Source organism: Macrobrachium rosenbergii, chromosome 48 (genome assembly GCF_040412425.1).
Source record: "Macrobrachium rosenbergii isolate ZJJX-2024 chromosome 48, ASM4041242v1, whole genome shotgun sequence".
Lineage (NCBI taxonomy): Eukaryota > Metazoa > Arthropoda > Malacostraca > Decapoda > Palaemonidae > Macrobrachium > Macrobrachium rosenbergii.
Window position 1 is genome coordinate 42968961 of NC_089788.1, and position 12572 is coordinate 42981532.

General features: G+C 37.8%; 1 protein-coding gene across 1 annotated transcript; it reads right to left on the reverse strand.

Moving 5' to 3' along the window:
• Nucleotides 1–11719: 11719 nt before the first annotated feature.
• LOC136831066 (uncharacterized) lies at nt 11720–12091 on the reverse strand. The gene has a single exon (XM_067091012.1). The coding sequence runs from the start codon at nt 12089–12091 to the stop codon at nt 11720–11722; it is 372 nt and encodes a 123-aa protein (XP_066947113.1).
• Nucleotides 12092–12572: the final 481 nt, after the last annotated feature.

Sequence of the window (12572 nt, forward strand, 5' to 3'; positions counted from 1 at the left end):
ATTGAATCTGTGCTCAACCCTTCACCCAAAAAGGCAAAATCCCTTAGATCATCACTCCAGTCCTTTGACTTTAAGCTTAATTGTCTGTTTTGTAGGGATAAATGTGATAAAACTGCTGATCAGAGGAGGCCACTGAATGTGTATGAAGTGCAAACTTTTGAGTGCAAAGAATCTATTAAGAAAACTGTGGAACGTCACAATGATGAGTGGGGGCACACTGTTAGGACCCACATAGATAGTGTTGTTGACCTAGTGGCAGCTGAGGGAAAATATCACAACAGTTGTTATAAGAAATTTTACACACTGCCATCCATTCACAAACCTCAAACATCTATTTTTTTTTTTTTTAAACAACAATGATGAGTACCAGTACTCAACTGAAGAGCTTCTTACGAAACTGGAGGAATATCTTCCATCTTCTAGCCCAGAAAAGACACTAAGGCAAAAACTGAAGGGCTACTATGGTGATGATGCATAATAACAATGCAGCTAAACAGTTCGTGGTATGCGCAAAAATCACTGGATCCTGAGGAAGAGCGTTTAAGGATTGTGAGGACAGCTGCAGCAATAATTAGAGAGGATATTCAATCTATGGTATACCAAACTGATGAGTATGAGTTTCCCCATTCTGCATTTGATAATGCAATGTCTGTTGTACCAGATAGTTTGATAGTGTTCCTTGATGATGTGATCAACAAACGAAAGAAAAGCACTGAAGGTGAAAAAAGAGAAAGTGTGTGGTAATTAGCCTTGTCATTATTTTATCAACAAGGCCAAGATCTTTCTGTCCATGGTTCAAGTTGGACTATCCTCATACATCCATAGGCATGTTGGATCCCACCACCTGGCAAACATATTATTCAACATGGGACTTTATCCTTCTTATGGTGAGGCAAGAAGGTATGAATCTTCAGCTATGCTTGATGAGCAGCCAGTAGTAAATCCAGATTCATTCAAGCAATTTGTGTTTGATAATGCAGATTTTAATGTACGTACACTGGATGGTTATGGAACCTTTCACAGCATGGGGACATAATGTGCATCACACCTACAGATGCAGTGGAGAAGGCAGCTGTCACCAAGAGGATAGAAAAGTTCCTTCAGCTGAAAGTGCCACCCAGGTCCATAAAGTAAAATTGCAGACTTACATTGCTTCAGACAGTACCAGTGGTGTACAAGGAATAACTATACATTTCAGTTTAAAACCCCTCAGCTCGCCTAATACAGTGAACATTGCACAGCAAGGTACACTGGAAGTGTGCTTCATGGTTGAAGTTAAAACAAAATCCAAGCTGGAGTAGTTACATGGATACACTAACCAATAACACTGGTGACTATGAGACCTCAAGGGTAATCATCTTACCATTTGTGAACCTGCAGCCAACTAGTCTTGATGAAATTTATACTGCTTTGGTGTTTGCTTCTGAAGAGAGTAAAAGACAAGGCCAGCAGACATGTCTTGTTACATCTGATCAGCCTTTATATGCAAAAGCTGTTGACATGGTTGCTTTTGTAGCCAGTGACAATGAACTGTCATCAGTAGTGGTAAGTCTGGGTGGGTTTCACTTGCTGATGTCTTTTATAGGTGGTGTTGGATACATAATGGGTGGAAGTGGACTTGGAGATCTGTGGTCACTGATATATGCAACAGCCTCTATTGAAAGCATGTTGACAGGCTGTGCTTATGCTAGGGCCTTGCATGCCCATTTACTGACTCAGGCAGTCATCTTTTTGAATGAGATTCAGTTGGATGAAACCATATGTACAGAACTTGGGATTCTACATGATGCTATCATAAATCAGACATGATCTCTAGAAGATTTAACCAAAAGTATCATCCTGACCACAACAAAGGAAAAGATGAAAAACTTTCATGCTGGAAGCAGCATGTAACAATAGAACTACCAAATTTTGGGTATAATATTTTGACCAAGCAACATTGATGCGAGAATTTGTTTGTGCTGAGAGAACTGTAATTGGGATCTGCACTCAAAACTACATGTGAAATGATTCCCCATTTCCATGCAGCAGGACATTTAGCATATGCCAAGTATTCACACCTGTATCTTCAGCAGATGTCCCAGTTGGAAGCAAAAATGACCCCATCTGAGTTTGAAAGATTTACTTCCAAAGGCAACTTCACAATCAGATGCAGTGACAAAATGTGGGCAGGAGTCTGGACAGAAATGACCATAGAAAAGGTTTTAATGTGAACATTGAAAACAGCTGGAGGCCTTACTCATGGTTTGGGTCTGACAGATAGTGTTTTGAATCGATGGGTCCTAGGTATGCCTGGCTATGCTGAACTCATTCATGAGTTTTAAATATTCTGTGGAACTAGTTTCACTACATCAGAACAACTTGTTGAGCTGAGGAACTCTCGTCAAATAAGGGATAATAAGGGCAAGGAAAAACTGTCCGAATGGCTGAGAATTCATTCCCCTATTCCAAAGTCTACTGAACTGATGTCAGTAGCCACAGGAGTGGTAGGTGATGATACTATTAACTGTGATGCTGCAGTAGAGATTGGCACGAAGGCTATGAAAAAACTCACAAAGACATTTGCAGAGGTTAAGTTGCATCATAAAGATAAGGTCCTTCCTCCATCGAGTGTCAGTAATTCTGTGAAGGTACATGAGGAGATCATACCAATCAACATAATGCAACTGTTAACCAGGATTATCTGTGTGATAAAATCAGATGAAGATTTTTCTTCATACCTTGAGTATGAGTTAGCCCCATGACCCCTTCCTTTGTTAGATGGAATTTCAATGAGAAAGACTGATAAATCTACCATGTATTCAGTGATAGAAGCTTATTATGATTGTGAACAAACATATTCTACAGAAGACATATTTGTAGTAGATTGTGGTTATTTACTGTGATGTGTGGTGTGTCCATAACATGGCACATACAATGATGTATATAAGGCCTATATGTCTTATGTAGAGAGGCACTTGCACAGAAACTGCTATGTCATCTTTGGTGGTTACAGTGATGGTCCTAGCACAAAGAATGTAGAGCAGAGTCGAAGAGCAAAGAAGGTCCAGTCTACAGAAATACTTTTCACTGATGAGATGCCTATCACTATGAGATATGACAGAATCTTGGCAAATGGAAAGAACAAGGCAAGGTTGATTAATGGACTGAAGGTCCACCTGGAACAGGCTGGGATAAGAGTCAGTGAGGGCAGCAGATGCAGATACTCTGATAATACAGACTGCAATAGGGCTGTCACAGAACAAAGATGTTTTGTTTAGTGGTGGGGACTGATATAGACTTACTTATTCTTCTGATACAACAGTGTCAAGAGGACACTCGTCTCTACTTATTCAAGCCTGGAAATGGAACCCAACAAAACAAGGTGTATAACATTAGACAGGTTCAGCATAGCCTAGTTCCTCGTTGGACGAGTCGGTAGAGTTCTCGGCTAGCACTCTGCTAGGCCCGAGTTCGAGTCTCCGGCTGGCCAACGAAGAATTAGAGGAATTTATTTCTGGTGATAAAAAATTCATTTCTCTGTATAATGTGGTTCAGATTCCACAATAAGCTGTAGGTCCCGTTGCTAGGTAACCAATTGGTTCTTAGCCAAGCAAAATAAGTCTAATCCTTCGGGGCCAGCCCTAGGAGAGCTGTTAATCAGCTCAGTGGTCTGTGGTCTGGTTAAACTAAGGTATACTTAATTTTCTTCAGCATAGCCTACCAGCAGGATTTTGCTCCAATCTTTTCTTTCTGCATGCCATGACAGGTTGTGATACAACTTCAGCTCTTTACAGACAAGGAAAGAAGAACGCATTCAACCTGCTTCTGAGGTGTCCAGAATTGAAAACATGTGTGGAAGTCTTCCATGACCCATCTTCATCAAAATCTGATGTTCAGTGTGCTGGGAAGAGTTCCTGCTTGCCTATATGGAGCTCCAAAACCACCTCATCCTTGAACGAACACAGATATCACTGTTTTATGAAAGCAGTTGCAAAATGCCCTATTCACACGCAACTCCAATTTGCATCACTTCCACCAACATCAGCAGCAGCAAAAGAGCATTCTTTGCATGTCTATCATCAGATGCAACATTGGTTAGGTTGTGACTTGCTACCAAGTGATTTGGGTTGGAATTTGGTGAATGAAGAGTTACATCCAGTTTTAACTCATAAGCCTCCAGCCCTTGACAATCTTTTGAATCTGTTATTATGCAAATGCAAGGCTGGTTGTGAACGAGGATTTGGTTGCAGAAAAGCTGGTATTCAATGTTCCCTACTGTGTGCTCATTGTCGGGGTGGTGGCTGCAGTAATTCTGAAAAACCAGAAGCAAGTGAAGAACCAGACCACAGTGAAGGGCAAACTGATTGATGGCCTTTGGCTCTTGTTTTATTTAATGACACTGATATGCTTTGAGTACGTAGTTGTGATATTTTTCTAAGGAATCCACCACAAGAACCACTAATTTGCAATACTTTCTTGAAGAAATCCATTCAGGAACACAACACTTAGAATAAAGTTGCCAACAGTGAACAATGTTTGCATGCCTGTATGCGTATCATTTATTGTTTAGTGGATTATTTGTCACTTAATGACCATGTAGATGTTTTTGAGAACATTATAGCATACAGCACAACATTTACTGCATTTTCCGGGCTTGAGGTCATGTGACCATAACTTAAAACCTACACATGGGACAGATGGGACTTTTTTTAGGTCATTCTATAAGGTTCAATAAAGCATCCCACCAAGTTTCATCTCTCCCCTATTTTTTTCCAATCTTGGTAAAAAAAAATCTTCCCAAATGCCTGGACTATATCATTGTACATCTGATAGCTGAAGTTAAAATATATCTTGCTATATAAAGAGAGAATTTTCCTGACAGAACTTATTACATTACGTTACTAACTTTCTTTGCGTCTTCATGCAAATTCTTTAGAGAAATTCTTTTAGGAAATGTTATGGTTAGTCCGTCTGAAATACAAATTTTATGAACTAAATACCGACATTATTCCCCTAACATGTAAGATCTCTGTAAGTATCTACTTAGGAAAGAAAGAAAATAACGCCACATTAATTGAAAGCAAAGTCAGTCGAAAGCAATGACACTCACTGAACTTTCAGTTCTTGAGCACATGTTTCGTGAAATTCCTTGCTTGGAACTGGATCTGTTCGATTATTGCAGTAAGTTGCATGAGAAATGGAACTGGGATCTAAGAAACTTTTCCAGTGAGCTTCATGAAAATCCCTAGCTTATGCTTGAATTGTTCATCTCTACAAAATTTCAAGACAACACGGAACTAGGCTGGATCTGGTGAGCCTTTGCAGTCCGTTCCAGGAAACGATGTGCTTGAATCTCGGTCTCGTTAACTTTTCCAATAAGTTTCATAAAAACCCACAGCCGGACTCGGATCTAGTGCAACTTCCCAATAGATTTAATGACCTTCGGTTAAGCCTCAGATCTGAAGCAGATCGAAATTTCAAACAGTACTTGATTCCATTTCTTTTGTAACTGAGGAAAGGCAGTAAGTTTCCACCATAAATGACTGTACTAAATAATTTTCTAAAAAAGGAGTGATGTGCCCTAATTAATGAGTAAAATGACTGCTTAATTGTATAGCCTATACTGATTTTCAGAGTTTAGCGGGAGCTTACCGCTTAGCAATCCTGCCAGTGATTTTCCAGTGGTACATAGAATCAATCCACGACAGGAAAGACACGTTGAAAGAACAAAGAGAGAAGAGCAAAAAAACCACCGAAGAACGAAAGGGAATCGCATGCATGAAGAACTCTGTGGCGTTCGGCCAAGCCCTTCAAGTTCTGGGGAGATGAATGAACCTCCCACTAAGTGACTGACAGCCCGCCCGGGCTAAGAAGAAAAATGATGAGGCCATTTTACTTAGGATTCAAGGAAGCGAAAAGAGAGAGAGAGAGAGAGAGAGAGAGAGAGAGAGAGAGAGAGAGAGAGAGCATCTCTTTATTGTTTTAGAGAGGAAATAGGAAATCCTTTCAAATGGATGATATAATTTACTTCAAAACATATACGGCCAAGTTAAGTAAATCTGAGAATTCAGATACAAGTGTAAGCAATGTAAAATCTGTCCACTGTTCAAGTATCGAAATGGTAACTACGCATATATTTCATGACCAGTTACTTCTCAGGATTCATTGGTTATTATGCACGAGCACATGCAAATACATAGACACACACACATGCATATAATATATATATATATATATATATATATATATATATATATATATATATATATATATATAAATTATATATATATATATATATATATATATATATATATATTATATATATATATATATATATATATATATATATATATATATATATATATATATATATATATATATATATATATATATATATATATGTATATATATATATATATATATATATATATATATATATATATATATATATATATATATATATATATATATATATATATATATATATATATATATATATATATATATACATATATATATTTATATATATATATATATATATATATATATATATATATATATATATATATATATATATATATATATACATATATATATATATATATATATATATATATATATATATATATATATATATATATATATATATATATATATACATATATATATATATATATATATATATATATATATATATATATATATATATATATATATATATATATATATATATATATATATATATATATATATATATATATATGTGTGTGTGTGTGTGTGTGTGTGTGTGTGTGTGTGTGTGTGTGTGTGTGTGTGTGTGTTTGTGTGTGTAACCACTTAAACACGTGATTTGTTTATCACACATTACCACAAATGAAACAATGAGAGTTGGGGTGTAGGTCCTGACCAGTTTTGACTTCATTTCCAATCCAAATAGTGTTAGAAATCATAATATATATATTACAGAGACATTACGGATGCACACACACAACCTTTTGAAACTACTGATCCACCACTGGCTGGCATCAAAGAGCTACAAATACGTAATGCTCTTAAAAACATAGATACGAACACTGATTTCTTCACTCTGTTGCTTTGGCCTGTGATTATAATATATATATATATATATATATATATATATATATATATATATATATATATATATATATATATATATATATATATATATATATATATATATATATATATATATATACATATATATGTATATATATATATATATATATATATATATATATATATATATATACAGAAAATTTCTATAAACATTATTTTAAGGTTTCGTTTGTTGGTGAGGTGAATTTTTAGAATAAACTGTTATTATTAAGTGGGCACGTAAAATGGAGTATGGGACGTGGGAGTGAGTAGCCAGGGATATGGGGGGAAGGGTTGATGAAGCGCATTATGCAACTGGACTGCTAGTCTTTTAATTATGATTTTTTCCTTGCAGGTTATTGAAAATGTAACATTAGACTCCTTCCAACGAGTAAATCACCTATGAACAGACTTCATGTAATCTAAATTTAATGACTGGCTTTACATATAAAGAAAGTAGTGCAAATGTTGCTTGGGAACATTTTTTTTGTGATCGTTGAATTCTAACGCACTCTGTCCTGCCGCTTCGTCACGGAATTAATGAATCAGGAGTAAGAATAGGCCTGCCCTATGCGCAGTAGTCATGATGACAAGGGAATTAATACTGCACTCTGAATAATGTCACCTGTTTACTCTCTCGATTGATGTATGAATAGTCTGGGAAAGAAAGAGAAGGAATTTTCAATAGGTTCTTTTTCATATGACAGACAATAATGTTTTCATGAGGATACTGCACTTAATACCGTTTTTTTTCCTTTTGACAGACGAAAGCGTTTTCATTTGGGAGTTTTTTTCCTTTTGACTGGTGTGTGATGAATACTTTTGATGGAGAAGGGGAGATTTTTTACAATACTTTCTAAATCTTTGATCGGTGTGAGAAATTCCCCACACAACAATCTTTTCATGATGTTTGTGTACTAACATATTTTCGTATGATCTGTATCTTACTCTAGAGTTATTAGCATCGTCTGCGGTCATAAGAAAATTACTGATTTTGTTTTCATATTGTGAACTGCCTTCTATCAGGTAACCGACAGACGAGAACTATGTTCTTTGCATCTGTAATTGATGTAAAATCCAAATGTATCTGCATGTTTTGAGTTTTGTAGAAATATGTACATATCTATTGAATGTCATGATGATAAGGGTAAAGGAACCACATCTATTCGAGAATGAGGCTCTTGCGTTATTTTGTTTGATTTTGCTATGATACTGCTTGAATCATTTCTGTATTAAGTAGTGAAGAAGCTAAAAAAGAAGAGTCGAAGAGAGTTTTGTGGTATATTTGTGAAAAAGATGATACAGGCTGCGTGAGTGTTGAGTGATGCCCGATGGTTGTCATTTTTTCCCGCATTACATTTGAGAATGTGTGCGGACGAACATCACTATTATTATAAAAAGTTTAATCCAGACTACTGAGCTGACTATCAGCTCTCATAGGGCTTGCTCGAAGGATTAGGATGAAATGACAAGTCTAGGCTGGGCATGACAAATCATCCAATGATGAATGAATGAAAACGAAAATGAAATTAAAAGCTGCAAAAAGGCATACACTTTCATACTGGAACGCACTCACACAGTAAATACATTTGTACTCATGTTTCCATATATACTCACAAAAAATGTTATTAAAATTCAAAATAAATTAAGTAAAATCCCAGTTTTAAAATTCATTATCTTTTAATTTTTTTATTTTCAATTAACTCGTATGATATAAAAATTGCATTGTCACAATTATTCACTACGTAAAAGTTTTGTATGTTAGAATATTATGTTTAGCATTCTTTTTGATAACGAACTTGAAAATTATCTTAAAGTTTTTGTGTTAATTGAACTTAGTAAGGCAGTTCTGTATTTTCAGTAATTGTATAACTTGTATCCTTTCCCCAATAAAACTCGAATGCAGAGAGGAAGGAGCAGCTTTTGGCCCCATTTTTTTTTTTTTTTTTTTTTTTTTTTTTTTTTTTTTGAGCTGATCTGTTACCAGGTGTCGTTTTGATGTGTGTGTTTTAGAGAGAGGCGAGTGTCCTTATTGTGGTTTGTGAATTTTGGTTAGTTTGAGTGCCTTGAGTTGTAAACCCGTTTTGAGTTTTGAAATTCATTTTGAGTGCCTTATCTTCATTTATATATAATTACTTGTTTGATATGTTTAACCTTTAGTTATTAAATTAATTTCAAGTTTAAATTCAGCACGTGTTTTTCAATGTTCCTCCATTTTATTTAATTTTCCAAAGATCCCATTTAAGTGAATGGTGAACATAATTTGATCTGATAAACTTTGTATTGTGTTCATCCTTTGAAGTTACGCAAGTACCTTATAGAAACGAGGTAACATATATCGTGTCCTCTAAGGTCTGAAAATCAACCCGTGAATACTCGTAAGATTTTGAGAGAGAGAGAGAGAGAGAGAGAGAGAGAGAGACGCGCACCTCTCGTCGTCTCTCACAGCAACTTATGATCTGAGTCTTTAGGAATGAGCTGCTCAGTAAATGTAAGTACTTAACTGTGGTAGTATTCATTAATAATATTCCCTTGTTAGTACTGAATTGGGTTGAGAGATATCTCCCTGTAATTTAGAAAGTGCAAAAGGAGCACGGTGTTTTTGTTACTAATGCTAAGTTCACACATTCACATATCAAGGCACACATGCCCACGCAAAGCCGAAAATTGGCAAGTACATAAATACAGCGTAAATGTACCATAAATGCTATGTAAGTGCGCCAGTATGCTGTTGTGCACCACCTGGACATATGCCAGGAGCCACGAACCTTTGACCTGTTCAAAATCATGCGTGGGTGGCCACGTCAACTGTCATTTAGCGTAGCCTGACCCTCAGAGCGTGGCGCCAACCTCGTGGTGACTGTGTGGCTGCTAGACCTTACCTGTGGTCCCACAACGCTCCAGGGTTCCCGCCTCACACCGCGTGGGTCTTCACATGGTGTGGGAGAGACATAGCAACCCTGCAGCACCGCATGCATCCGAGACAAACAGGCAACGCTGTGACCTAGGATAAAAGGGGCAGGTGGCGTGCTTGGTCAGTGCTCTCAGAACAGCATCCTGCACTGCTCTCAGCCAGTGCCTCCATCAGCTGTCCACTGCTTTCCCCAGCGACATCAAGATACCTAACGGAGCTTTGATCAAGAGGACAAGGAAGGGAGCCTTGAGAACTTCAGGAGCTCTACTAGCTGGAGATGCCCCCTATGCAAAGCCTCCTACAATAGCTGATGGTGCTACTGTCCCTTCAGGCAGCAGTGATGATGCTGTGGTGCTTCACCTTGAGGGTGGTGAGCTGTTGATGGAGAGTGACCTAGAGGAGGAGGAGCTTGCCCTTGTGTTGGAGAGCGACCCCGGCGCCACCGAAGAAGCCGAGAACAAGGAGCATGACAACGACGACGACGATGGGACTCCTGAAGGAGCCGGCCCTATTACATGATCTCAGGGCAGAAAGAAGAACCCCTCTGTCATCCTATCGAAGGAGAACGAGAGGCTTGTTGGTGAGTGGCTGGAGAAGGAGGCAGAATTTATTTATAACAAGGGCCTCACAGCACACAAGGATAAGGCGAAGGTCTGGAGGGCCTTTGAAGAGAAAGGGCCAGTCACTTGTTCCTCCCATGAGTGGGCGTGAACTGCGGACATGGTTTACGTCCCTCAGGAGCAGCTTTGGGCGGTTCATGGCAGTCAGTCCTTACAGCTAACAGCACAACAGCTGGCGGTGCTACAAGCTCAGCTGGTGGGGTCCACAGTGACCTCCATCCCAGAGGACCTCAGCAACCTGTCAATCGACACCATGTTTCTGAATAATTTTCAGTCTTAATTTTAAGTTTATTTGTTATGTATATGTGGATGTGTATAGTACTTATATTTACTGTATGCTCATGTAATGTACTTTTGTATGGGTGCCTGTATATTTTTCTTATATTTATATGTATGTTTGTGTTTTATATTAAAAAAATATATATTTGCAATAACTAAGTATTGATGAAAATAATATATCATGGATTTGAAAAATATCTTTTATTAAATTAACTGGCAAAAATATAAGTACACAAATAAAGAGGGCAAAATGAACCTGAAAAGACTAAGTATACAATACTGAATTTTAAATAAGTCCAAAATACTATATGTAACATATGGGCAAAGAAACAAAATTACAACAGACAGAAAAAATAACTGAGTCATATACAATGTAACAAATATCGGAGAGAAGGTACTTTCAAAAAGATAGAATTATCATATCAGAAAAGAATCAATGTTAAGTAATTATTACAAAGGGCAAAATAACTACAACACATACAAGTACACAAATATTAAGTAAATATTGTAATTCGAACTAAATGCATGAACAGACATTTAAGTAAATACAGTGACTTAAACAATAAAGTATAAAGGAAAGTAACTAAATCATGTTCTCCTGCCAATGCACTGAGCCTTCAGCCAATGAAAAATATTCTTTCAGCATGTTACGTTGTTCCTTTGCATCCCTGGTTGCAGTGTTGCCGGTCATGGTTGGAAGGACTGCTCCTAAGGACAGTCACTCCTCCAGCTACCAGGTATGATGGTATGTGTGACAGGGTGCTCCTGATCTCCTTCTTGTCTGCGTGCATTTTTTCTTATTATAATATTATGCAGAACACATGCGGGACAACACTAATGCCTCTACATGGTCAGGCTTCAGGCATATTGCCGTGTGGAATATTCGGAACCGGTTTGCCAGAATCCCGAATGCGTTCTCCACCGTCCTGCGTGCCCTACTTAACCTGTAGTTGTATATCCGTTCCTCCTTGGACAGGCCTCTTTGGGGGTAGGGCTTCATAAGATAATTCTGCAGAGGGAAGGCATCATCACCAACTAGGAAATAGTCCACAGGAGATCCATTAGGTTGACCTGGCAGGGCCTCATGTTGGGGAAGATTTGCTTCCTGTTGCAACAGCATTTCACCCAGTCTGGTCTGGGCAAATACACAACTATCTGACTCTGACCCAATGGTACCCATGTCGACATATATGAACTTGTATGAAGCATCAGCAACTGAAATACCATGGAGTAGAACTTCATGTAGTTGAAGTAATGTGTACCGCCTCAGGGAGGGTTACGGAGCCTAATGTGTTTGCCATCTATAGCTCCAATTACATGGGGGAAGTTCCACCATTCCCCAAAACCCCGTGCAACCTCCTGCCAAGCTTCAGGTGTTTGTGGCACCTGCAGTTCCTCATCTCCAAAGGCAGCAAGGTCTCTGGTGCAATGTGGCTAATGGTGTTGTGGTCTACCCGGAACGAGTGTTGCAGACTCTTGTATGAATCACCCGTGGCGAGGAAACGTAGGGTGATAGCAACACGTAGGCCTGGCTCAATGGGTTTCCTCCAGAATGTCACTTTCTTCTCAATGTAGGTGTGACTCGTTCAACAATTTCATTGAAGAGGCCCTGTCAATCCAGGTAAAATTTTTGCCCAAGTCTGGGGTTGGTTGACAACACC

Coding starts and splice junctions, on each gene's coding strand:
- LOC136831066 (XM_067091012.1), bottom strand. CDS start 12,091: ATGGGTACCATTGGGTCAGAGTCAGATAGTTGTGTATTTGCCCAGACC.